The following is a 26,390-nucleotide window of genomic DNA, read 5'->3' on the forward strand; positions in this document are numbered from 1 at the left end:
TTTGATAACAAAAAATCTCAAACTGATATAACCGTAACAAATTTACTCAAATTATTTTTTTGACTGCAAAAAATCCCAAATTGATGCGCTTGTGACAAATATACCCTATGTTGATTTCCATTAAATTTTATCGTCAAGTTGCTGAGTTTGATGATACGTGACAATTAACCGGTATATCAATTTGAGATTTTTATCCCGTGTTTGTTAAAAGTGTATCGGTTTGGGGTTTTCGTGTTATTAACTCAATTTAACGAAAATTAACATAGTATAAATATGTTACGGTTATACCAGTTTAGGATTTTGTATGGTCAAAAAATTAGTTTAGGGTAAATTTGTCATATATATATACCAATTTGGGGGGGTTTTATGGTCAAAAAAATAATTTTGGGTAAATTTGTCACATGTATACTTTTTTCGTAAATTCGTCACATGTGTACTTTTTTCGTGACATTAACCATGGTATCAAATATCTTATTTGATAGGAGACCAAATGTCACGTAGATTATGATTCAATAACCAACCGACATGCGTACAGAGTGACGATCACATGTGGAGGTCGCCATTTGAAGCAACGACCTACAAAGATGGCGTCGCCTAACCGTAACAATGGCTGCCTCAACACGATGGTTGCAGGAGACCATCACGACAAGGAAGCGATCTAGCTTGGGAGAGGACCGGCGAGTGACGACAACATGTGATGGTCGTTGTTTTAGCCCGCCCCTTGGCCATGAAGCTAAGCCAAGTCGAATGGGTGGGTTCGGACAAAGGCGACTTAGACCCGGTGAAATGCCACAAGTCTCTTTAAGTTTTTACTAAAAAATTTATAGCTAAATTGACAAAAGCATAATATGTTTATAACTTTTTAAATAACTGTTTCTATTTCTTCGGAACGAACACAAGGTATTTGATCAAAACTTCATTCATCCACTGCTTAATTCATGCTAACACCAAGCTATTTACTAATTATTTCGAGGTTTACACCAATTATCTCGTCGAACTCACTTTTTTTTTTTTTTTTTGGTTTCAAAGATTGAAATGCAATCACTTGAATTCATGCGAACATTCATTGCGTGTGGAAGAGGCCTTACATTGCGCAATTAGGAAAAGACACAGCCTGAGTGCAATAGCTAGTACTTCGGTTTTTTTTTTTCCTCGTAACACATGGAATTTATTAGGAGTGATCAGTTTATTCTCTGATTCGATCCCATATAAGAACCGGAATCGGATCGAATGATTTTGGGATCGGGCCGGACGATTCTCGAGCAATCCAATGGAACAGTGAATTGTTAGTATGGGTGAACAACACGAACTTTAATTTTAGTATATTAATTAAACTTAGGTTTTCATTTAAGAAACAGAAAAAATAACCGGTAGATTATTAGATTTACATTTTAAAAATTTTAAAAATAAACGATAATTGGTCCGATTCGGGCTGTCGGGTTCCCGGCACCAGGCCGAAAATCACCATGGAACCGAAAATCGGACCATCGCCTCCAAGGATCGGGATCTAGTCCGAGCAATTCTCGGTTCGGTTTGTTTGTCTTACTCACCTCTAAATTTTATCAAACCTAGGCAACAAGCATACATGTCATGCGTGAGGACTACCAATAATTTATAAGAATCAAATGAATTTCGAGAATATGAAAATTCTTGACAATTTACATGAATTAATAATTTGGACAAGGCATTGGGGATAACCTTGAAAAGACAGAGATGATGCAATAATTTTTCCTAATAATGACGCGCATGATAACACTTTTGAAGCATGAATACTTCTAGGCGGAAATCCATGCGATAAAGCAACTTCCGAAATATAAATTCTCGTTTAATTATACAACTTTATTTTTCTACTTCTGAAGTAATTTTTTGCTTCAAAAGTTATTTTCGACCCACTTTTAGAAGTAAATTTTTTTACTTCTTTTTCAAAAGTAGAAATCTCTCAACATCAATATCTTTCTCACTTCGTCGTAGCTCTCTCTCACTTCGGCCTTTTTTTCATTCTTAGCACATTTCTCTCGCTGCAAATCGCTCTCTATACTCACTCCCAATCACGTTTCCACCATTGCCACCCACCACCGCCCGCCGCCCATCCTCGCCGACCATCACCGGCCACAAGAGTAAAAAATAAATAATATATATATATTTTTTTAAAAAATTAAAGCTTAAAATAATTTCAATTGCATGAGAGTATTTTAATAATATCATTTTTCTTAATTAATTATAAGAAATAAATATTATATGATTTGATTAAATATATAAGTATTTAAATAATACGAGTCGGGTATGTGTCGTTAAATTTGTACGATATGGAAATGGATCAAAAGGGTTAAATGGGTCAATATGGGTCGGACTATATTGAACTAGACCCATCCGTTTGACATCTCTATGCACATGTGAGGAAGTATCGAAACTACCTATGCTTTTAGTGTGGATATACGAGCCTAACCATCCTATTCATTACTACAATTCTTTCTATAAATTTGGTCCCTATTTGTATAAATAATTAAATGACAAATTATACGTAAATTTTTTCAGTACTTGCATTTCACTTTTCTTGAATAATATATATTTTAGGTTATGATCAATAATTTTTTGTAGAAAATTTTATGATAATAATGTGCCGGAAGTAAAAAATTTTATTCGTTATTGAATAAATTTATGTTTCAAAAATAAAAAATTTATAATATTATCAAATGCATTTCTCTGACAAGTAGAAAAATTAGTTTTTACTGTTGATTTCGGAAGTGCTAGACATGCGTCTAAAGATTCTGCGCATGGCCGACGGCATACGGTAGTAAACTCGCGTCATGCAGATCCACTGGCGCGCCTGTTTCCTTCGTCTTCTCTCCGGGATGTGGGACCCAGCACAGCACCCGTTTCTTTCTCTCTCTCTCTTTTTTTTTTTCCTCACTATTTGTCGTCTTTAAGTTTGTCGGGACCCATCTCTCTCTCTCTCTCCCCTCCCCATGATCTAGATTCTCTCATTGTTCTTCAGATTCGTTGCTTTCCTTCAAATCCTCAGCAAACCCACCACCACCACCACCGCTTCTCCTTTTACAACCCAAAATCCAACCTTTACACTCACAATTTCTCTCTCTCGACTATATGTATAATCGTGCTTAGATGTCTGGCAATCCAGGATTTAGGACTTGGATCCTTTCCTTTCTTTCTTGATTGAGCTTTGATGGACTTGGTTTGAAGCTCGATTCCGGCGAGATTTAGAGCTTTCTTTGGCAATCAGTGGAGGGGGTCTCTGATTTATATAGTCTCCAGAAAGAAGGGTGTGACATGGATAAGTACGAGGTAATCAAGGAAATAGGATCGGGCAATTTCGGAGTTGCCAGGCTCATGAGGAACAAGGAGACCAAAGAACTTGTTGCCATGAAGTACATCGAGCGAGGTCGCAAGGTCCTTCTTTTAATCTCTTTTCATGTTTGGGGTTTTTTTTTTTTTTTGCTTTTTATGGAGTTCAGTTTCAGAATCGTTCCCGAATTGCGAGCGCAACCTCAAAATACTGTATAATCCCGCGACGAGTTTTGTTTTCTATTGGAGTTTTAGCGTCGACTGGGGATTGATATTCTATGGAATCACTTGCTGGTCGCATCAGTAGCAGTAAATTCGTTTATTTTCCGGTTTCAGATTGACGAGAATGTGGCCAGAGAGATTATTAATCACAGATCACTTTGCCACCCAAATATCATTCGCTTCAAAGAGGTCAGTACAAGAACAGGATTTGGAATATGACTATGCCTTTGAGCTCCGGTGATGGATGATTTTTCATGCACTATCAAACCATCAGTTGTTGATGTTTGGAATGTATATGCAGCTGATTTTGACGCCCACCCATCTTGCTATTGTCATGGAATATGCAGCGGGGGGCGAGCTCTTTGAGAGAATATGCAATGCTGGAAGATTCAGCGAAGATGAGGTTTGCTTTTTCTTGATCAGTAAAAAGTCATAGTAAAACAATTTTTTCTTTTATTGTTTTTGAACTTTTTAGAGGCTGTGAGCTGATATTAGTTGCCGAGCAAATTCAACATGTACATTATACATTACTGGCGGTGATATGATATTCTTTGAATTACTGATCAGCTTACTCTTTCTTTTCAATTGTCCAGGCCAGATATTTCTTCCAGCAGCTCATCTCAGGAGTTTGCTTCTGCCATGCCATGGTAAGATAAAGTTCCACAGTTTCTATTTAAGTGACGTCCTGGAATTCTCATTATTGTAGATTTTTTTCTTGTTCTTAAGCAAATATGTCATAGAGATTTGAAGCTGGAGAACACCCTCTTAGATGGAAGCCCTGCGCCGAGACTTAAAATATGTGATTTTGGGTATTCTAAGGTACTAGTGTGAAGTAGTTTTGCAGCATCTTTACATTGTTCATGCAATATCTTTACAGGGTTTAGGCTGATATGTTGACTTATAGTCTACCTTGTTAACTTGCCTTTAGTCTTCTCTGCTTCATTCAAGACCTAAATCCACAGTCGGAACTCCAGCATACATTGCACCGGAGGTTCTCTCTAGGAGGGAATATGATGGCAAGGTAAGCCATTTCATTGAAGCTGTTCATCTGTTAAGTTGGTGTTGTCCAGTTTTGGCCTCACTCGTCTGCGATGTTATATGCTAGTATTGACTTGAGCTAATTCTGCATGGCCTTGCTGCTACTTTACGTACATTAAAAACTGCAAAACCTGTGGTAGAACTATTTTGGTGACTGGTCAGGCTTCTCTAGATATTTCCAACTTGTTTGATAGGCTTTTCAGTTCATAGGTGGGTTAATTGTTATTCAGGATTGGACTAATTATGTATTGTTTCTTTATTTAGGATCAGTGAGATGCTGTTTATTATCCCTCTGAGCTTCATTTTTATGTCTGAAATTGTCAACCGCCTTTATTTCATTAATGTCTGGTGTCTCTTCTCCTACCCATGAGTATCCTATTTTGTCTTGTATCCCCACATGAGTATTATGTAACCGTGCCTAACCATTCAGCACACTCTATACCCTTGGAATGCCACTGTCCCTGAGTTTGGGGTTGCACTTATATATAGTGGTCCTTATGAGTAGGCAATGTCGACTGTTCTTTCATGGAGGTCGTGTTTATAGAATTGTGCTTTATCAGTTGGCAGATGTTTGGTCCTGTGGTGCGACTCTTTATGTGATGCTTGTGGGAGCATACCCCTTCGAAGACCCGGAAGATCCAAAAAACTTCAGAAAGACTATTAATGTGAGAATATACTCTTGTCGTTCCATTTGACCAATGAAGATGTTCTTGTTTTCTGATTTTGTGCAGCTTTTGCCTTCTGCAGCGGATCATGGCTGTTCAGTACAAGATCCCTGATTACGTTCACATATCCCAAGATTGCAGACATCTCCTTTCGCGCATATTTGTTGCAAATCCATCAAGGGTACACCAGATTTCAATTTCTGAATTTTGTGTGAGACTGTGAGAGTGAAAATGAAGCAAAAGGATGAGGGCAAGAATGACGTCAGAAAGCCTTCTTTTGCTGATTCAGTGGATTAGTGCTCAATTAATTTCTTCTGCATGGTTTTTGACTCACCAGCCTCCCCAAAAAAATTCTATTAGCTCAGTATGGGATTTTGAGATTGTTAGGTTAGAAAACATTTTGGTTTTGTTTATATGGTTGACTTCTTAGCAGTTAATGCATTCATTGTGCTTCTTTCCTTTCCTTTGAGGTTTAATCTTCACAATTTCAAGTTTTCGATTCTTGTTAGATAAGATTTGCCGGGGGCCTACAGCTGCGATAATATGCTCTCCGATCATAAGATAATTGCATCTTAGATCGCTGAAGCCTCTCAGTAATTTAAACTTCTTGGTATCCTTTGTTGGTCCGATTGGTTCATTCATTCTCTTGTTTCTGGTGAAGCATGCCTTCTATGGCCAAGTGTGCATGCTCATAAGTCTGCCTTATTTGCTATATCATTTGTAGCATCGTTTCTCATGGTCTATGTTCTTTTGCAGAGAATCACCATCAAAGAAATCAAGTCTCACCCATGGTTTTTAAGGAACTTGCCTCGTGAATTAACGGAGGCAGCTCAAGCAAAGTACTACAGAAAAGAAAACCCAATCTTACTACGGGAATTAACGGAGGCAGCTCAAGCGAAGTACAGAAAAGAAAACCCAAGCTTCTCCCCTCAGAGTGTGGAGGAGATCTTGAAAATTGTGGAAGAGGCCAAAAGACAGGCTCCACCATCGCACTCCCGCGGGAGCTTTGGCTGGGAAGAGGATGAAGATGGTGATCCAAAGGAGGAAGATGTGGAGAAAGAAGAAGAAGAAGATGATGATGAAGATGAATACGATAAGAGAGTCAAGGAGGTGCACGCCAGTGGAGAAATCCGCGTCATTTAATATATCTGTTTTCCTCTCAGTACAGATCTATAAGCTATTGAATGGGCATCTATATAGATGAAGGTGAATGTTTGTATTTGAAGGAAGAGAGGGTCGGCTTGGCAAGTAGATCCTGATGTCTGAGTGTGTGCAAATTGGTGGAGTTATTTAATGATTGATTCATGCTGCTTGTGAATTTAGAGGGTATGGAGGACATAAGAGTGGTGTAGCTTGATCGGGAAGTTGTGAGCTTATAGTTATTTTTGTCATGGTTTTCCTTTCTCTAGAGATCCTGTAGAGGCATTCACGTGTGGCTGAGGAACCGAGGCTCCGATGATTGCAGAGGAAAACATGCGGTGTACCAAGACGTCGCTTTCTTCTTCTTTTTCTTTTTCTCGGGGGGGGGGTGGGGGCTCCCTCCCTTCTCAGTTTGGCCCTTGGCATTGAGCATGGGAATTTGCTCACGCCCCGCTCTGCCCAATGATTGCCCATGACTTGGCTGTCAACTGTCGGGGCTGCTCGTGACATTGCCTTTTTCCTTTCCTTTGCCTTTTTCAATTCACGTCCCGAACAAACGTGATGCTTTTGGTCTTCCTCTGCGGTACCGGCGCTTCATCTGTTGACCATTGAAACTGGAACGAATTCATGGTGATTCATTGATCCTCCCTTTCGGCGGTTAAATTAACGCCACACTGTGGAAAATGTTAAGCATAGATTTGGAAGGACTTCGAGGGAAGGTTTGTCCAGCTCTTCGTTTGGAGCTCTGCTCGAGGTTGGAGAATAACTTCTATTGACCATGCTGTTCTTGCTTGTTGACTGATGTTTTTGCCCACGAGGCTGCTGGGCTGGTGATTTTTGTGGACTTGATTGCGTTCCTTAATTTTCGCATGTAACCATTAATCATGTGAACTCAACTCCCGACCCATTCAGGCCTGATGGACCCGACCCGACCCGACCCGACCGCCGGGGGTGACGAAATCCGCGACCAGCGCGACCACTGCCAGCAGTTTTGATACGGACTCTGGCGAACAAGTCGAGGCCCCCCCACCCACGAAAGTCCAACCGTCGGGGTCGGAATCTATTGTTCGTCTCTGCCTCATTCTCTCTCCCACCTTTATTGCTTCGCCCCCATTCTCTCTCTCAAATCAGATTCTCAAGTCTCCGTCTCCAATCAAATCCTAGGGCTCAATCACTCGATGCCAGCCCTCCCATTACTGCCATTGCCAGTTGCCACCATACCTTCGACCTTCCAATCTCTGCCTGCGCCGTTATTTTCTCCCCTCGTCGTTTACAGCCCTGTAAGCGACTCGCTCGCTTCGTATGTTTGGATTGAGCTTCCTTTGCGCGGTGATTCTTCTCTCTGAATGGACCTGTCGAATTCTCCATCAACTCTCTCCCTGGGGTTCCTGTCCCCCGGATCGAACCAAGTGTCCGATGATGCAGTCTCGCTCCAGCTCGACCGGAAGCAGCCAATCCCTCTTCAATTGCTCGAGCCGCAGGCCCAAAAACCCGAGAACAATGGCACCGTGGGCGCAGAGAATGGAGAGGATGAGGATGACGCGGACGTTGAAGAGTTCCGCATTTTAGGCCACTGCATCAAACGGAGAAGAACAAGCGAGTCAACGTCTTCTTCCACTAGCTCTGCTAAAAGGATTTCGGGCGCTGCGGATATGGAAGCGAGAAGAGCTGCAATTAGATCGTGGGGCAATGAATCGATTAGCGTGGCAGACCCCGATCTTTTTGAGATAATGGGGAGGGAGAAGAACAGGCAAGCGAAGGGAATTGAATTGATTGCCTCGGAGAATTTCGTGTGTAAAGCAGTAATGGAAGCACTTGGTAGCCACTTAACAAATAAGTACTCGGAAGGATTGCCTGGGGAGCGGTACTATGGTGGGAATCAGTACATCGATGAGATTGAAACTCTTTGTCAGGAGCGTGCATTGGCAGCTTTTAATTTGGATTCTGAGAATTGGGGAGTGAATGTACAGCCATACTCATGCACTTCCGCAAATTTCGCAGTTTACACGGGACTTTTGCTTCCTGGGGATCGAATCATGGGGTTGGATACACCGTCAGGTGGTAATACTAGCCATGGGTGCTATATGCCTGATGGAAGGAAAGTTTCTGCGGCGTCGATTTTTTTCGAGAGTATGCCCTATAAGGTCAACCCACAGACTGGGTACATTGATTTTGATAAACTTGAGGAAAGAGCAATTGATTTTCACCCCAAGATTCTTATTTGTGGGGGAAGTTCGTATCCTCGCGAATGGGACTATGGTAGGTTTAGGCAAGTTGCAGACAAGTGCGGTGCAGTATTGATGTGTGACATGGCTCAAGTCAGTGGTCTTGTTGCAGCTAAGGTGCGAATTTTTGTGTATCTATATAGATCTAGCTACCTGCTTCTCATCATTGGTACCTTATGTTTTATCTCGAGTGCGGACAGCTATGGTATAACTTCCTTTTTTTTTGGGGGGGTGGTGGTGGGGGAGGGGTTGTGGATTTATTGGTGCATTTGTCTCACAATGTGTTATTCGAGGTGAGGTGATACTTGTCTTTTCTTATTTGTTCCTGGTCCTGCACTGCGACTCCCTTAGTAAAAGTAGATTTTGCGAGGAAAAGGATTCTTAGTAAAACTTGGTAGTAAGGGACTTATTTTGATGCAGATACTAAATCAGTTCATTCACTCCTTAGATTAGATTGATGGGATTTGGCGTAAAGTGATTCCAGTTTACCTCTACCTGATCTGGTACTGGTCAACACAAAAAAAGAACTATCATCTAGGAAGGCGAGACAACTGCTCTAGGTAGTTTGTCTGGCCAAAAGCAACAGAAGTTACATTACTAGTAATATAGAAGCATCAGTGGAGATCTTTAGTACCATCTCTCTTCTCTCTTGTTCCCTGATGCTGTTCCTGCACTGGAGATTGAAATCCTTGAAAGTTTGACCTTTTTGTGTAGACAAATTGTATGGATATGAGCTACAAAGTTCTTTACTTCAGTGGTCCTGTTTGGACATATTACTCGGAACTCACCATTGGAAAACTAAATGGGTACTTGGCAACAACAATTATAGGGTCCTTCTAGTACTAGTGGGGTTGAATTTGATCTCTAATTTAAAATAGATAAGATTCGTTATGCTGGGTAGGTTTTGCTCACAAGATTTTCATTACTAGCACGTTATGTTTTGTTAACTCTTGTTTGTTGTGGGGGTGGGGGTTGTGGTGTTGGAGGGAATGGAAAAGGAAAATGTCAATATTAACTTAACTAAAAGTTTTTCGGAAATTTGATACGGGTGTTCCCCTTTCGTGTGGCCATAATGGGGCATATCTTAATAACTGTAGAAAAAAAAAATTAACTTCAATGAATTAAAAGGTCAGAGAACCGACTTTGTTTGTGGTGGTTGGGTTGGGGGGGCGCAGTAGCCCGACTTTCTATTAGATTAAGCCCGCCCTTAATAAGTAGAACTCATTCTGCTGGTTGAATGAGGGGAGTCCTCAATAAAGTAGGGGGTGTGATGGACTCTATATTTTAGTTCACATCCACGAAAGTCCAACTTAACAATAGATAAAGGCTTTATTTGGTGTATTGAAAAAATGAACGGAAGAAAAGGGAGGAAGCAGATTGAGGCTGCAGTTCCAGTATTTTGTCTTGGAAAAGAAAGAAAATGCAAACGAAGGTGAAAATAGAGGGGATTGGATTTGACAAGCTTTCAGTCTCTCTCTCTATAATACACTCATCCTTTCGTTTTTGATGAATTTGTTCAGTTTCAAGTGTCATAATATTTTGGGAAGTTGTAGTTATATTCGTGGGTGATGTCCTTTCAGGAATGTGCAAGTCCCTTTGACTACTGTGATATTGTTACCTCGACCACTCACAAAAGTCTTCGAGGTCCTAGAGGAGGTATAATCTTTTACCGGAAGGGTGCAAAACCAAGGAAAAGTGGAACCCCTTTATCTCAAGGAAATGAAATTGAGTACTACAACTTTGAGGAGAAGATAAACTTTGCTGTTTTCCCATCACTCCAGGGAGGTCCACACAATAACCACATCGCTGCTCTTGCAATAGCTCTAAAGCAGGTAGCCACCCCAGTATATAAGGCTTATATGCAGCAGGTAAAGAAAAATGCTCAGGCTTTAGCACATGCTTTACTGAGAAGAAAATGCAGGCTTGTGACAGGAGGCACGGATAACCATTTATTGCTCTGGGATCTAAGGCCTCTTGGATTAACCGGTATACTTCTATCCGCGAATGCTGTGTTACATATCCATTTTCATGGAGATCAAGCGTATTGTGATTTGTGTGTGTTCATTTTTGTTTACTGAATTCCTGCTTTTCTTTCTGTTGTCTCATTGATTTCTCGTTTGTGTTAGCCCAAGGGTTTCATGCTCTTAGCATGGTGGTGAAGCTGGTCAACTATTCTTTTCATGTTTAATTGTAGTAGTCCTCAAGTTATTCAGTTATCAACTGGAAGCGACACCTTATTTGGCTCAAACAAGTTGATAAGAGAGACTGGAGTTTGCGTCGGTTGTTTACATTGTGACTAGGTGTCTCGGAATGTAAATCGAAAGCCACAAGCTTATATACAAACTTAGATGCACAAATAGAACACCTTATAGTATACAGTGCTGCCATATTGTGAGATTAGGAACTAGATGGGGCAAAATCAGAACCTTTCTATACCTTTTGCTAGAGTGGGCCAAGGGTTGTTGAGAACAGAACAATTTCAGAATTTCATTGTGCCCCCTTCTTGTCGTTGAAAAGACAATCGAAGTCAACTCGTCGGCAACTTAAATCCTGTCTGGAGTGGCTTAAGATTTTCGGCTTTGAATCTCTTCTGAGACATTGGCTAGAATGAAAGTTGTAATACTGCCGAGATAGTAACTTTCTTTTACGTATTACAGGCAAATATGATGCTCTGCTCCGAGGACCCAAGCGCTTGGTTAGCTGTTAATGTAGTGTATGATCTTGGCACTATTTGAGAAGTTTCTTCTTCCAACTTCATTTTCAATAGGGTTGGATGCCACTACTGTGGCATCACGATTTGCTGAATTCGCATGCAACTTGTGTTTCATTCGGTGTTCCTTCCAATCTTGTTAGTGTGCTTGAATGATGTGATCTTAGTTCGTTGAATGATTTTACAGGTGGGAACTATGAGAAAGTCTGTGAGATGTGTCACATAACTCTCAATAAAATAGCGATCTTTGATGATAATGGCACCATTACCCCCGGTGGAGTAAGGATTGGTAGGTGAAGTTATGACATGCTTGAATTTGTAAGACCGATTTCCTTGTCATGCTTTGTCTTTATTTTCGGTTTTTAGATTCAATGGACCAGTGATGTATTTGCAGGTACTCCTGCTATGACAACGAGGGGTTGTCTGGAGAGTGATTTTGAGATAATTGCTGACCATCTTCTCAAAGCTGCCCAAATTGCCAGCAAAATCCAGAGGGGGCATGGCAAGCTGCAGAAGGCTTTTCTGAAGGGTCTTCAGAACAATAAGGAGATTGTTGAGCTTCGAACTCGTATAGAAGCCTTTGCTAGTCAGTTTGCCATGCCAGGTTTTGACTTCTGAATTGTTCTATGGGTTTGTGGATGCTATCTTTCTCCAGCATCAAGCCATTCGTAACGTGCATCGAGTATTTGGAGGATTTGGTTGTTTATATGTCAAATTGGTAGGTAGCACAGACATTAATGGGTCAAGATGTTGCTTGTGTCCTTGCGGGAGAGAACAAAACATCAATGAGTTATTTATTTTTCTGAGAAAGGCAGAGGTGTTCTACCTTGTGCATGAGAGCAGTGGAGACTTAAAGATTTATGTCAGCCAGCTGCGATTTTTTGGCGGTCTATGGTCTCTCTTTCCATGGACTTTACACGAGAGCAGAGGATAACCAGCTTTACGGTCGATGCCTCATAACATAGTGTCCATTGCTTAAGATGGGGAATGCATTATGAATGAATTGTTTATGCCAAGGTTTCCTCCTCTACCTTTATGCTGCCGCCTTGTTCCTGCCGTAGAGGAACAGTGCAGGTATTTTTCCTCCTTATGTATATGCTTCCAACGTATTGAATAAATTGATCGAGTAAGTTGGTAGGATGATTCGTGGTTTACTTCTCACAGGAATTTGGACCCTGTAAAGTCAGTGTGGTAGGGAGCAGGGCTTATGAGGGCTGGGACCTGGCTTTTTGCCTGGTTTTTGTCTGTACATTGTGATTAGCAAGTGTAAACAGAGAAGGTCTGTGCTCATGACCAATTGGCGTTGAGATTTTAGCATGTTGAAGTGGGTCTTTATGGTGTCTTTTTAAAGGCAGTGCCAGTTTATTTAGTTCCTTCGGGCTTGCTCCCGGCAGGAGTTTGTTTTGAGAGATTCAGTGCAATCACCTCGAATATGACTTTACGAACTTTTTTTCACTCTTTTACATTCTTTTGTCTCTTTCTTTTTCCCCATTGATGAGATTGAGCAAGAGGTGGCATGTGTATCGATTGCATTTTTATTTTAGCCTCTCCTTCAATTGTAAACCTTCATGACAGAGTTGGTGTAAGATCATCATCGGAGGTTTCAGCAAGTGCGGACATACAATGTCATGGTTCGCGTTTTCTTGTCTCAAGGATTCTTAGTTGTAACTGGCTCGCTCGGCTTTGTCATCACAATGTGACGAAAAAGAAGAGAGAAGGAAAATGACCAAAGCAGTTTGATTGTTAGACTTTGTTTGTTTCACAAAAGATAACTAATTTAAAAAATACTTTTGAAAAGTGATCGTTTATATCACTTGAAATAATTAGTTAATATATAATAATCGATGTCAAATTATGTTTAAACAATTTTATGGATAATGAAAGTGTTTTTTGTTTATCCATTCTTTAAAGTGATTCAAGCGATCATTTTTTGAAAATATTTTTCAGATTATTCATTTTTTACGAATCAAACGCCCCCTTAATAAATTGCAGTTTGATCACTTGAGTTGGATCGAGTAACATTCACTTTCATGCAATCAATCTGTTTTTCGAGCAAGAGTCGGATCTTTAGATCCGGATATCAACTCTTTCTCACGATTACCGGTTATTCCAATAATTTACCAAAGACTTATTTGAAGGGCTTGGGATACCTTCTTCACATGCAATTATTAGTTTGATTCAAGTCGGTTACCAATTATTTTAGAGTTGTAATTAGTTAACTGTGTAGGAAGCTATTAATTTTTGTACGAAGTCAAGCGATCTCATTTGATAAGTTTGATATGTTGATAACCGACTGAATTACATATTGGTAAATTATTCAAGTAGTTGATAAGCTTGAAAAATTCAATCGATAATGGTAACAAACTCAGAAAATTAATGCCGTTAAGTATTGGCATAATTGGCAATTTGGTAATTCTAAACAAAGAATCAAATGATACCGGTATTTTTCAAAGAAGTGTTGGTGAGTTATAAAGCTATGGTGTGTCAAGTAAGTTGTCGATCTTTCATCTAGACCTTTCTTTTCCTCAACATACGGATCAGTAAGTTGAAAACTTTTGTTCTGATGCATCGGTTATGTTAATCTGAGAAAATATTGAGCCGGTGGCCACTTCTTTAAACAACTTACGTGGCACCGTCCAAAGAGACATCGTTCCCCTGCTTTATTCTCCGAGTAGGATTCTGACACGTGTTCGCATTCCAGAACGGTCGGCTTGGACGGACGGACGGACAGACAGGTTATGTGTCCGAAGCGGCGAGTAACATCTGGTCACTCCACTATCGCGCGTGACCTCGAGTTGAAAAGAGACGTCCGAAAAGTGGCCATATTTTCAAAACCCGGAAGGGTGTGATGGGGAATTCCTCCCGGCGAAGCGTCACCATCGCCGCTTCCATCGTTTTCGAAAAACCTCTTAAATAGGGACCGAAATTACATGTTTGACCCTGTCCGTCTCGCCTTGCTTTTTTTCTTGTTCCCCTCTCTCTCCCATTTTGCTTTTTCATGAATTTGTTTGGAAAGAATATTGCGTCATCCTTCCCTGTTTAAATCGTCACTCCCCCCAACTCGAGAGAATGAGAATAACCGCCAAAATTCGTACGAGCGAAATTGACCCTCAAAACAATAATGATTAGATATTCAATTTGTTATTGATTTAACTATACACCTATGAACCCAAAAAACAAAAAACTATACACTAATGAAGACGAATATATGCATGCAGTTCTAACACTATAAATATACTTCTCGGTCCTTACCCCGAATCGAGTACGTTATCTTTTAGGTAACGTATGTGTATAATTTATTAGGCACCCTTATTTTTCATCTTTTTAAAGTATAATCATTTTTCCCCATATGAAGATAATTTAATCAAAATATCTAATAAATATTAATCTTCATGTAAATGTGCTTGGGAAGTCTAGATGCTTAGTATTAAATAGAAGTCAAGAATCAAAGAACTGCAACTATAAAGGAAAATTTCAAAAAAGGGCTCAAAGTGGTCTCATTTTTTCAAATAAGGGCCTAGAGTGAACATCGTTTCAAATAAGCGCATGAAGTGCCCAAATCATTTCAAATAAGGGCCTAGTTGAAGGACATTTCTTTTAATCTTTTGGCCTTTTCTTTTCTGTTTTTATTTTTTTCTCCTCTCCTCCCCTCCTGTTCATTATCTCCTCTAGCACGTCTTCTTCAACGGGTCCTCTATCCCTCGCACGAACGGGAACTCCCGCTTGTTGTGCAATACATGCGTGATCGCCGCCGTCGCAAGGTTGCTCATCAGCGGCGCCCCTCCCATCGCCACGCACCACGCCTGCCCGTCCACCAACCGCATCCGCACCTACTCCGGGACGCCAAACTCCGCCAACGTGGCCCGTCACACCTCCCAGAGCCGAAAGTTGAACTCGTCCATCTCCAGCGTGTACGTGCGCGAGAACGGGAGTGATGCCGAGCTCGTCGGGTCGTAGCACGGCACTAGGACCGGCTTCGACATGTCCCTCGGCGTCGGCTCCCTCTTCGCCCCGTCTTTGAAGGACTCCCTCACGAGCCTCTCGAGCGCGGCCATCGCCGTGACGTGGAGCCGGCGGAGCCCCTTTGCGAGAGCCTCCGTAGGAACCCGCCCGAGCCGAAGATGGGCCGCGAGAGGTAGAACTTCCGGTTGTGGTCGACGAGGAACTTCTACGTGTCGTCTTCCCGAAAAGCGGGCAACCTGTGGTCCTTTGTGGAGAAGAGCATGGCGATAAAGATGCCGCCTTCGCCGGTGCTCGCGGCAATGTTGAAGTAATCGGGATGCTGGTGTACGGGTTGCTGGACTTCGACTTGAGGGCATGCTCTAGATAAGTGAGGGCTTTGCCAAGGAGGATGCCCCCGCAGGCCGCCGTGATCGACCCAACCCTCTCTCTCTCTTTTCCCCGTTGAGTGTCTCTCTCTCTCTTTTCCCCGTTGAGTGCGTCAGTAGATGGAAGATGAAGACGACCATGTATTCAAGTCTGAAGAGATGATGAACAGGAGGGGAGGGGAAAGGAGGAGAAAAACAGAAAAGAAAAGGCCGGAAGATTAAAAGAAAAAAATGTCCTTCGGTTAGGCCTTCATTTGAAATGATTTGAACACTTCGAGTCTTTATTGGAAACGATATTCATTCTAGGCCCTTATTTGAGAAAACGAGGCCACTTCAAATCCTTTTTTGAAAATTTCCCCAACTATAATGTAAAGTCCCTTTTGTAAGGATTTTTATATAGTCCTAACTAGTGTATTAGTGACACGCCCTCCCGAATTTTGAAAACGAAAGAATTTTTTTAAATTTTGTGAAAATATATAAAGTCTTTTTCTTTCACAAAAATTATATAAAGTTATATACGATATATTATGGCAATATTTTAATACTTCGAGGAAATTTAATTTGGAATGACAGATACAAGTAAATGCAAGAGTGCTCAAATTAAATAGTCTAAGGGCACGCATGATAACACTTCTCTAGTAGAAATCAACTTTTGATCATAAGTTGATTTCTCTACTTCTCCTCAAAAGTAGAAATTAATTTTTCTACTTCGCTCCCAGATTGACTTCTAATTAGATAAATTCGTTTGGTAACGGTTAAAAATTTATACTTTTGAAATATTATTAACAAAGTCTTTGGCCGGCGGCGGCGGCGGGCGGCCGGGGAGGTGGGCGGGCGAGAGATGCGTAGGCCGAGGTCGGTGTGGTCAAAAAAGTAATTCTAAATCGGAGAAGTAAAAAACTTCTCAAAATTGGTCAAAAACCTTATCAAAAATTAAAAATCCTATCAGAAGTCAATTTTTTTATTAAAAAGATTTTTACTTCAGCAAGATTCTACCAAAAGGACTTTTATTGTCGGATTGACTTCTGGCAAAGAAATTTAGAAGCGAAGTGTTATCATGCAGCTTCTAAGAGTTCCGGTGGCAAAAGAAAAAAAAAAACAATAATCTGATAACGGAGTTAATCAATCGTGTTTTGGATTTAATGTCGGTTTTGTGTTCGTACCATTCAGACCAAAAACATCGTGGGCCCCACGTCCTGCCCAGTGCCTGACACACCGCAGGAAGCCATAAATATTCCCATCGTTCTTTCTTTTTTTCCACCCTTTGTCAGAAATTGTTTTATCTACTAATCGTGAGGCCCAAAATCGTCAAAGGGCCGTAGGAATAGATGTCCTCCACGACAATCACATGGGGTTTTCAAATCCAGATGTTGACTGACCGCTACACTTACCTGCCCTGCCCCCCTAGCCTAGTCTTCCTTCCCAATCGTAACATCGCATCATTATTGCTCAATTAGCGCCCGACTCCGATGACTTTCGCTTTTCGCATCTTGCTTGATTTGAATTTTGCGTGCAAACTTGCTCTCACTTTCTTCTTTTTAATATATGAAATCCTCAAGACATTCATACCACGAAAAAATCGATCTGTATATTCGCATAGGACTTTTTCGTGTTTTCCTTGAATGTCAACTGTACTTTGCGTCCCGTATTCAATCGAATCTTTTGCTCTTGTTTAAATTTAAACGAGCATCCTTTGATTGATATCTGCGCTTTTAGTTTTAATTTGCCAAAGATCTTCAATTGACTTAAAAATTAACTAGCTTGTTTTGAAGGTTGTGCTCTCTTACACTCCAAACACTCCTCATGCAAAAGCCGGACGTGGCTCGTTTATAATACAATCAACTCCCACATGAACCCAAGATTTAAGGATTGTTTTCTCATTGATTTAGGTGGCCGTTGACCAAATACGTTCCTTGACTTGAGTTGTTCACGGAAGACATTGCATCCTCCTCACGCGAATCCCCATGTGATTGACCAAGCACATTGGCATTCCATAATCTATATTAATACTCCATTCTATTGCAGCATCAGCATGAACGTTATCTTTGTGTGAAAGAATGCAAAAAAGATATCGAGCCATCGTTTGGCACGTACAATAGATTGAACCAACAGATGCATGTTTCGATCGCTTCGCATGTTCATGACTAAACCCTCTCATCCCATTATCCCATTTTCACGAGACTCGCGAGTCATCGTTCACAAAATTGCTAAATAGTCGATAAGAGTAATATGATTAGGTTGTTTTTCTTGTAACGACAGAAACAAATAATCGAATGAGGATGCGAATATATTGTGCTTATGACTTGTATTCGACAAGCTTGTGAACCGAATAGCTCGTCAATCGGTATTCTAATCATGCCAACTGTGGCGATCAAATCAAGAATTTAGTCACATCACATGGAATCAATTCAAATGATCGAGAAAAGGACCAAACTTTAGAGGTAACTAATCAAGAAAAGCACGCAAAACGAGGAGAAACAAAACTTCCCCAGCTCAAAAGGAGATTCCTTTTAGCCAAACAGAAGGAAGAAAGAGGCGCAAAATTCTTATTTATTTATTTTGTTTTTTTTTGGGTTGGGGGGGCGGCAAAACAAAACAAAAAGTTTAAATTTCGACAATCGCAATCTCACCAAATTGCTTTAGAGAATAGTCCAGATAAATCTCGATCGAGAGAAAGAATGGCGGAGTCAGAAATGGGAAGGGGAGGGTGGGGCCCAGGCCAGGCAGGGGCAATCGTAAGTACAAGCGATAATGTATTGTGCGCGTAGTGTACCGTTGGAGGGCCTCGGCTGACGTGGCGCGGCGGAATAAAGCGAAGCGATGCGAATCACCACCCCCACCCCCGCACGCAAAACGCAAACACAAACGCAAACACGCTTCTTCTCCGTCACTCTCCCTCTCTCTCTCTCTTCCTCTTCACAACTCCCACTTACCAAATCCCCCAACCAATCTCTCTCTCTCTCTCAAACCATTCTGAAAAAGCTTCGTCGAGGACTCGACTCGATCGAATCGTCTTCTTTCCCTCTCTCTTCCATTTGTTTAATTCGCTTGGCTTTCCCTGTTCAAGATCATCGTCGTTCATTGTCGCGGGGACTCCGATTTTTATTGCTCCCGCTTTTGATCATCGGAGTCGACCGCTGTTCGCTTCGGTCCTCAACTTTTTCCCCATGGAGACGCCGGAGAAGCGCGTGGCCGGAATCGCTCTCGATTTCCCGGCCACCGATGGAGCCGCCTCCTACTCCTGGCCTCCTCGGATGCCGAGGCGGCTCCGGAGAAGGCTTCTCGCCGAGTGCAGCAAGTCTCCCGCTTCCGTCGAAGAAATCGAGGCCAAGCTTCGCGATGCCGATCTTCGGCGACAGGTTTAATTCGCTGTTTCTCTCCGTCTTCTTTCTTCTTTGCGCGGACTGCGTTAGACTTTCCTTTATCGTTCTCCGTCGATATTCAGTCCTAGTTTAAGAAAGATTATGGACTCTTTTCCTTCGTGTGCTTGCTTGGGTTTTTGGACCGAGAAAATTAGCCGATTGATTGAGGGTTTCGAACTTTGTTAGATGTTCGACTCGTTTCTCTGTTTCGAAATATTTTCGAGAGGTATCGTATCGAAACCCTGATTAGGCGATGTTAAATCGTCGTCGGTGGCTGCGGGTGGATAAGTCGGCTATTTGTTGTTTTGTGTTTTGTTCTTTGTTCTTGTCAAGTATTGGTCTAGCATAATTAATAGCTTCTAATTCGTCATCTGTTGTCTCGTGAAAAACGATCGAAGTCTGTCGCTAGAGGCATCCTTTCTGTTTCTCTTCCGTGTATGCAATTTTTCTACTCTAGTGTTCATCGCTAATCTTTTCTAACGCTGGCATGTCTGGTTAGTTGTTCTTTTTTTATTTGGCCAAAAGCAGCTGTTAATTCCTGGGGATTTTCCCCTTCCAACGTTTGTTTTTTCCTGGTTACGGTAATAGACTCACCAGTTATCCATTTTTCACATGCAATATTGCGGAGTTCTACCAAATTTGATCTTCCTTGCTGGACTGAGTTTTTTGCTTTTTTGTAGAGGAATAGTTGAGTATGTGAAACGCCTTAATTATACTTGCTAGTCTGTTTGCAGCGTTTTCGCCCTATCCGTTACTCTCTGTAGTATCTCGTATATTTACACGTGGGATTTCCTACTCTAGCTGTTTCTCCTGGTAGTTTTATGTCTTAGTTACTTTAATCATGTGTGGATGCGACTGTGGCTCAACCTACCTTGTGCCTTGTTTTTTTTTTTTTACAGCAATTCTATGAGAAATTGTCGAGCAAGGCTCGCCCAAAGCAGAGAAGTCCCTCTCGAGCCTCCTCCAGTGAGGAAGATCTAGGTCATCGACTGGAAGCCAAGCTTCAAGCTGCTGAGCAGAAGAGGTGAAACTCTTATTCTGTACGAGCGATTTTTGTTGGTCACTGAAGATTTAGAGGATGGCAATGGTTAGACAACTGTCGTCATAGTCGCAGGCATTGTTTCTATATCTTAGATACCTGAATTCCTGGCCCCTGAAGATGCAGTTGCACTTCTTCTGATATCTATATCCCTGCATTTACATGTTGGTTTTGTGTCGAGAAGCCTATTTTTGATTAAGTACTACTTTAAGAGTTGCTTCTAGTTGGTTTTGGAGACTGTCCGTGCATTAGTTGAGCTATTTTCCATGTCTTGTAGATGCCTATCTGATATCTAGGATAGTGCACTAATCCTTAAAGGTGCTAACTTGATGATGTACTTCATTGCAGGTTGAGCATGTTAGCTGAGGCTCAAATGCGTCTTGCTAAATTGGATGAGATTAGGCAGGCAGCCAAAAATGGGGTACAGCTGCGTCAAGAAATGAAGCGAGAGAAGCTTGGCTCAAAAGTCGAATTCCGATTTCAGCAGGCACAGGTGAATAGGATGCTTATTCTTAAGGCATATAAACAAAGAAGGGCTACTATAAGGGAGAGGTCATCCCAATCATTGTTGCGGAGGATGCTGCGTGAGAGCAAGTATAAGGAGCGCGTACGTGCTGCAATCAACCAAAAGCGAGCGGCTGCAGAGAAAAAGCGTTTGAGATTGTTGGAAGCAGAGATGAAGAGAGCACGTGCTAGAGTATTACAAGTGCGGAATGTAGCGAAGTCAGTGTCTCATCAACGCGAGGTTGAAAGGAAGAAAATGCAGGACCAGCTGGAAGATCGGCTTCAAAGGGTATATATGCATATATTTGTGCAATTTGTGCTTTTCATTGTTTAATGGTTCAGCCGCTGGATTTTTTTTCCCGGCTTTACTAGGTTGCATGGCTCTCATGAAAAATCGATGGACAGGCCAAAAGACAGAGAGCAGAGTATCTGAGACAGAGAGGAAAGCTGCGCGACTTTGCTAAACCGAGCCGAAGCATAATGCTTAGGCAGGCCGATCTCCTTTCCAGGAAATTGGCAAGGTAAGTAAAGCTTAGCGGTTGCCTGATCTATATCCCCACTGGATTGTTGGAGATTATTACTTTAATCAGCATGCTTAAGACTTTGGTCATGAATATCCTCGCAAATCTAATTCAAGGTTGCTAGGGCTCACTTTTTGTTGATACATTTAGGTGCTGGAGGCGTTTCCTCAAAGTCAGGAGGACAACTTTCGACTTGGCAAAAGCATACGACATGCTTGGAATCAATGAGACAGATGTGAACTCGATGCCATTTGAACAGCTAGCTATGCTTATTGAATCATCTGATACAATTCATGCTGTTAAAGCATTACTTGACCGGCTTGAGAGCCGGTTAAGAGTTTCTGGGTCCGTCGCTGCTGCCAACCAGAGGTCCAGTGTGGGTAATATAGATCACCTTCTCAAACGAGTGGCTACACCTCGGAAGAGATCCAGTTCTAGGGTTTCAACTAGGGGCAAAGAGTTGAAGAAAATAGGGTCTAATAGGGAGGTAGCCAAAGGCCCAGCGAAAATATCGAGATATCCAGTAAGAGTAGTTCTCTGTGCGTACATGATATTAGGCCATCCGGATGCGGTGTTTAGTGGTCAGGGAGAACGTGAGATAGCTCTTGCTATGTCAGCCCGAGAGTTCGTTCGAGAATTAGAGCTTTTGATGAAGATTATATTGGATGGGCCGATACAGAGTTCAGATGAGGAGTCTGACTCTGCCATTCCAAAGCGTTGGACCTTTAGATCTCAGCTTGCAGCTTTTGACAAAGCCTGGTGTGCTTATTTGAATAATTTTGTGATGTGGAAGGTCAGGGATGCCAAGTTACTGGAGGATGATTTGGTAAGAGCAGCTTGCCAGCTTGAGCTGTCTATGCTGCAAACCTGTAAGTTATCCACAGAGGGAGAAACTGGTTTGCTTACACATGACATGAAGGCTATTCAGAAACAGGTCTTACTTCCTCACAGCCAATCATCACTCATTGATGTAATAACTTAAATTTCTCAGCGAGGCAAACTTAGGATTCAACATTGAATACTTTGGTCTTTCAACTGAAAATTCTGTTTTCATGTGGCGTCATCGCCACAGCAATTTAAAACTGCTTATTGTGTGGACGGGTATAATTCGAATTATTGTGACAGCATAAATGTATCTCTTCTGGGGGATCTTTTTTAAGGCGGCAGCCAGTTATGCAACTTTAGACACATGGGACATAAACATTTGTAAAAGGTTGGCGAGTTATGTAGCGGTTTTTACATAGAATTTTCATGTTTTTAGTATTAGAAATGAAAAAATAGATGGATAAAATCATTTTTGTCTCTTTTTGAATAGTATCATGATTTTTTCTATGCAGGTTATTGAAGATCAAAAACTTCTGAGGGAAAAGATACAGCATCTGGGCGGGGATGCTGGGATTGAGCGGATGGAATGTGCTCTTTCTGAAACACGAAGCAAATACTTTCAAGCTACAGGGGAGGGAAGCCCATCAGGTTCACCAATGAGCAATGTTCTCTCTCCAAGCTCTGCAAGCTCATCTGATGGTTCCTCCATTGCAAGCAATGAGAGAAGGAAATTGAGCGAGGATGATGAGAGGCCAAACCGTGTGGTTCGATCTTTATTTAGAGAAGATGTAACTCCTTTGCCAAATGAGTTTGGTTCGTTATCGCTGGAATCTGATGGTCGGACAGGGACTTCTGGCATACAATTGGCGACTGAGAATGAAATGATTGTGAATGCATTACTCCATGAGCAGCGACCTATTCTTCTAAACGGTTTCAGCACCAAAAGTGACAATGAAAATTCGATTAAGGTTGGTGGTCTGACCTCAACATTCGGCTGTAGTGTCAAACTTTCTAGATGTACTACCATTTGAACTTTTATACTGTCAACCACAGTTATGTTAAACACAGTCTCCTGCTGTCTCCTGAAAGCAGGGAAAAATTAGGCAGGCAATGGAAAAGGCTTTTTGGGATGGCATCATGGAGTCCATCGAAGGGAATGACCCTCAGTATGATCGTGTTGTCCAGCTTATGATGGAGATGAGAGATGAGATTTGCGATATTGCTCCACAAAGCTGGAATGAAGGGATCACTGAAGCCATTGATTTGGACATTCTCTCTCAGGTAGCCCATTCTCTCTCAGTGATCTGATCTCCACGCCCCTGTAAAGTTTCTTTCGTATCTGACCAGATTGTAATTTGTGAGGTGCAGCAGTAATACACTGATGAATTCATAGTTAATCACATGCTACTTTAAATGTTTACTTTTTATCAGTATCAATCGCAATTTATGTTCTTTTTGTCTTAGGTTTTGAAGTCTGGTAACCTGGACATTGATTACTTGGCAAAGATTTTGGTGTTTGCGTTGGGTACTGTGCAAAAGCTCTCCTCTCCAGCTAATGATGATAAACAGAAGACAAGTCACCAGCAATTACTGAAAGAACTAGCTGAGATATGTGAAGAAAGAAATGGCTCAAAGAATCCACATGCCATTGCTATGATAAAGGGTCTGCGATTTGTTCTGGAACAGATTCAGGTGCCCGTGCTTTTGCTTATGTTGCCTTTCTGTGCGGTATCTTCATCTGTAAACTATTCTAATTTAATTGAGCTCTTTCATGCTGGAATGGTAATGACAGTTTAGAGATGAAGATTGCTGTGCCTAATCCACATGCTGGATTTTGTTTAATAGTTTATGGATGGCTACATCAATCCTTGATTGTAGTTCAGTTGGATGGGACTGCTGTCATGTAATGTCATCTTTTTTAGAATATGAGAATTTTGATTTGATAGGCTGATTAAATTAGTTGAGTTGTTTGATCTAGATGATGCTTTCTAATGCAGGAATAATCATCCATTGTATGCATGATTAGCCTAGTTTGTTTTTGGTTATTTAGTTTACATGTGGTGCGTGAGATACCCGGTATCAGACAGATTTGACTTTTGTTGTGCCCTGAACAGAACTCCTATTTTGTTGGCACAACATGTGACAATTATATAATGGTTAATTACTTTTATAGGCACTAAAGCTAGAGATTAGTTTGTTGTGCCCTGAACAGAACTCCTATTTTGTTGGCACAACATGTGACAATTATGTAATGGTTAATTACTTTTATAGGCACTAAAGCTAGAGATTAGCCAAGCTCGTGTCAAAATGATGGAACCGATACTGAAGGGACCTGCTGGATACGATTACCTGAGAGCTGCTTTTTCTCGTTGTCATGGACATCCTTCAGATGCCCTCACAGTTCTGCCAGCTGCTGTACAATGGCTCTCATCTCTGAAAAATGGCGTTGATCAGGAGTGGAATGAGCACACTACATCTCTCTCATCATTGTTGAGCCAGGAGAGTTTATCTCAAGGCTATACGCCTCCCACAACCCTCAGAACTGGGGGAAGCTTTCTGGTGAATACAAATGGCAATCGTTCTCTTCTCCCCGGCGATTCAGGAGACAAAACAGGTATCATTGCAAAGTTAGCTGCTATACTTTTTGCTGTTGCTGGATGTGAAAATTTTGCCGCATTTGAGATCTCCTTTTGTTTGTGCACCAGGGAATCCAATCCAGGAGTGTAAAGGAGAAAGAGTCGACCTGTTGGTTAGAATTGGCCTGTTAAAGTTGGTCAGTCGAGTATCTGCTCTAACTCATGATGCCTTGCCGGAGACTTTCATGCTTAACCTCCCCAGGTTAAGGGCTGTTCAGGCTCAAATGCAGAAGATCGTGGTAATTTCTACGAGGTAATAACTCCAAGTGAATCTGACTCCAGAGTTGGTATTTGCTAAAATATGACAAAAAATATAAGCAATGGCGTGAGTTGAAGTTGGTCATTTACTAAAATGAGACGAGGAATAAGGGATTGGCATGAATTGAAGTTGATACTCACTAAAATGTGACAAGGGATAAGGGACTGGCATTTTTTTCTTTTTTTCCGGTCAGAGGCATAAGTTGAAGTTGATACTTACTAAAATGTGACAAGAAATAAAGATTGGCATGAATTGAAGTTATCCGTGTTCACACCCATGGGTGTCTTTTTAGTTTGTGCAGGATGTGCTAGCAATTGTCCTGTATTTGTAAGCTGCCATCAGCCATTTATTGAGATGCCTGTTGAACTTAATTGGAAATTACTCCTGCATTACAGCATTCTTGTTTGCCGACAAACCCTTCTCAGCGAGCGAGTAGTAACGAGTGCAACAGACATGGAAGGCATATTATCAGACTGCATTCAAAAAGTGATTGAGCTTTTGGACCGTGTTGAAGATGTGGGTATTGAAGAGATTGTCGAGATTTTGAGTAAGTTTCCAGTGAATAGTGAAGAAGCTGTGGATACCAAGAGTCACCGATCAAGGAAAGTGGTCATGGCTAGGATGCTGGGGAAGAGCTTGCAGGCTGGGGATCCTGTTTTTGAGAGGGTCTCGCTTGCTGTTTATCTTGCTGCGAGAGCAGTGGTGCTTGGGGGGAACCCTCCCATTGCAAAGAAATTGGCGGAAACGGCATTGCGGCCAATTGGGGCAGTGGTGCTGACTCCAAGGGTGGTCGAAGCAGCTGAAGTTTTAGCAGTTGCGGCGTCTGTGTCGGTGCGTGTTCATGGACCGTGGTATGGTTGTATTGTTGATAGTTTGTAAGGTGGTTTATGTAAAGGAAAAGGCGGGGCGGGGGCGGGGGAGCATAGGGACGATGATGCTAAAAATGCACCACTGTAAATAAGCGAAGCATTTATTCTTATTTCTGTATAGCTTCTTGTGTCAAAAATTGTGCTTAGGTGGATACAATACTGTTGGGGGGTTTCGGTGTAAATAGGATTTAGCGTGTTATTTCAGTAGGAGTCTGAAACTTCGCGACAGAAAATGGGAATGTAGTTCGTTCATCAAGTATTCTCTGTTTTCGTGAAAAGCTTACGTTAAATATCTTCTTTCTTTGAGCGAAAAGTGTGTACGATCGTCGAGGCCCGACGATGGGCCTCCCCAGGCCTACTTTGGATCTGGACGTGGGCCTCTATACCTACGCCATTTTGAGCCCGAATAAAAGGTCAGTGCAGGCGCAAATTAAGCCTCGAATAATAAGGGGCCGAGAGTAGGACTAATGGGCCCCACAAGAGATCAAACTAGGCCTGGAGAAGCCCAAGTAAGGCCCAAAATAAGAGTAAATTTGGGCCGGGCCAAGCCATGTTGAGGCCCAAAAGGATATAGGGCGGGGAAGCCCACATTAAATGTTGAACAGAGGGCCTACCAGGCCCAATATAAGAACAATATCGGTCCGGCCCAAATAATGTGCCAGATAGGAACATGTTATGGCCCAATTGTGGTGTCGAGGCCCAATTTAAGCCTAGTGATGGACCGAGCCAGGATAAAATTAAGGC

General features: G+C 41.7%; 3 protein-coding genes across 5 annotated transcripts; all 3 read left to right on the forward strand.

Moving 5' to 3' along the window:
- The first annotated feature begins 3,199 nt into the window (after nt 1-3,199).
- On the forward strand, nt 3,200-6,552 carry LOC115747405 (serine/threonine-protein kinase SRK2B-like). Its single transcript, XM_030683558.2, has 9 exons — nt 3,200-3,408; nt 3,640-3,714; nt 3,827-3,928; nt 4,119-4,172; nt 4,252-4,344; nt 4,454-4,546; nt 5,124-5,228; nt 5,311-5,409; nt 5,985-6,552. Exons 1-9 carry the CDS (start codon nt 3,289-3,291, stop codon nt 6,369-6,371), a joined length of 1,128 nt encoding a protein of 375 aa, XP_030539418.1. The 5' UTR covers nt 3,200-3,288; the 3' UTR covers nt 6,372-6,552.
- Nucleotides 6,553-7,426: 874 nt separating this feature from the next.
- Nucleotides 7,427-12,754, forward strand: LOC115747399 (serine hydroxymethyltransferase 7-like). 2 transcript variants are annotated; one of them, XR_004016120.2, is made up of 5 exons: nt 7,427-8,710; nt 10,174-10,579; nt 11,491-11,592; nt 11,698-12,377; nt 12,468-12,754. XR_004016120.2 is itself a non-coding variant. In XM_030683552.2 (4 exons), exons 1-4 carry the CDS (start codon nt 7,715-7,717, stop codon nt 11,919-11,921), a joined length of 1,728 nt encoding a protein of 575 aa, XP_030539412.1. In that variant the 5' UTR covers nt 7,427-7,714; the 3' UTR covers nt 11,922-12,754. The 2 variants fall into 2 exon arrangements, 1 of the variants encoding a protein (XP_030539412.1); XM_030683552.2 differs by having other exon boundaries at nt 11,698-12,754.
- Nucleotides 12,755-18,528: 5,774 nt separating this feature from the next.
- On the forward strand, nt 18,529-25,919 carry LOC115747397. 2 transcript variants are annotated; one of them, XR_007196806.1, is made up of 11 exons: nt 18,529-18,990; nt 19,893-20,017; nt 20,381-20,825; nt 20,942-21,057; nt 21,208-21,991; nt 22,395-22,850; nt 22,975-23,163; nt 23,347-23,574; nt 24,154-24,496; nt 24,588-24,841; nt 24,876-24,923. XR_007196806.1 is itself a non-coding variant. In XM_030683550.2 (11 exons), the coding sequence occupies exons 1-11, from the start codon at nt 18,799-18,801 to the stop codon at nt 25,654-25,656; spliced, it is 3,546 nt and encodes a 1,181-aa protein (XP_030539410.1). In that variant the 5' UTR covers nt 18,530-18,798; the 3' UTR covers nt 25,657-25,919. The 2 variants fall into 2 exon arrangements, 1 of the variants encoding a protein (XP_030539410.1); XM_030683550.2 differs by lacking the exon at nt 24,876-24,923 and adding an exon at nt 25,173-25,919 and having other exon boundaries at nt 18,530-18,990; nt 24,588-24,771.
- Nucleotides 25,920-26,390: the final 471 nt, after the last annotated feature.

Source organism: Rhodamnia argentea, chromosome 11, assembly GCF_020921035.1.
Source record: "Rhodamnia argentea isolate NSW1041297 chromosome 11, ASM2092103v1, whole genome shotgun sequence".
In the NCBI taxonomy this organism is placed as follows: domain Eukaryota; kingdom Viridiplantae; phylum Streptophyta; class Magnoliopsida; order Myrtales; family Myrtaceae; genus Rhodamnia; species Rhodamnia argentea.

Bases quoted from the DNA above. Each gene is read 5' to 3' on its own strand.
- LOC115747399 (XM_030683552.2), top strand. From the start codon at position 7,715: ATGGACCTGTCGAATTCTCCATCAACTCTCTCCCTGGGGTTCCTGTCC. The intron at 10,580-11,490 runs GTATACTTCTAT...ATGATTTTACAG, and splicing joins AAGGCCTCTTGGATTAACCG to GTGGGAACTATGAGAAAGTC. The intron at 11,593-11,697 runs GTAGGTGAAGTT...ATGTATTTGCAG, and splicing joins CCCCGGTGGAGTAAGGATTG to GTACTCCTGCTATGACAACG.
- LOC115747397 (XM_030683550.2), top strand. From the start codon at position 18,799: ATGGAGACGCCGGAGAAGCGCGTGGCCGGAATCGCTCTCGATTTCCCG. The intron at 23,575-24,153 runs GTGCCCGTGCTT...TTACTTTTATAG, and splicing joins TTGTTCTGGAACAGATTCAG to GCACTAAAGCTAGAGATTAG. The intron at 24,772-25,172 runs GTAATAACTCCA...CCTGCATTACAG, and splicing joins ATCGTGGTAATTTCTACGAG to CATTCTTGTTTGCCGACAAA.
- LOC115747405 (XM_030683558.2), top strand. From the start codon at position 3,289: ATGGATAAGTACGAGGTAATCAAGGAAATAGGATCGGGCAATTTCGGA. The intron at 4,173-4,251 runs GTAAGATAAAGT...CTTGTTCTTAAG, and splicing joins TTTGCTTCTGCCATGCCATG to CAAATATGTCATAGAGATTT. The intron at 5,229-5,310 runs GTGAGAATATAC...TGCCTTCTGCAG, and splicing joins ACTTCAGAAAGACTATTAAT to CGGATCATGGCTGTTCAGTA.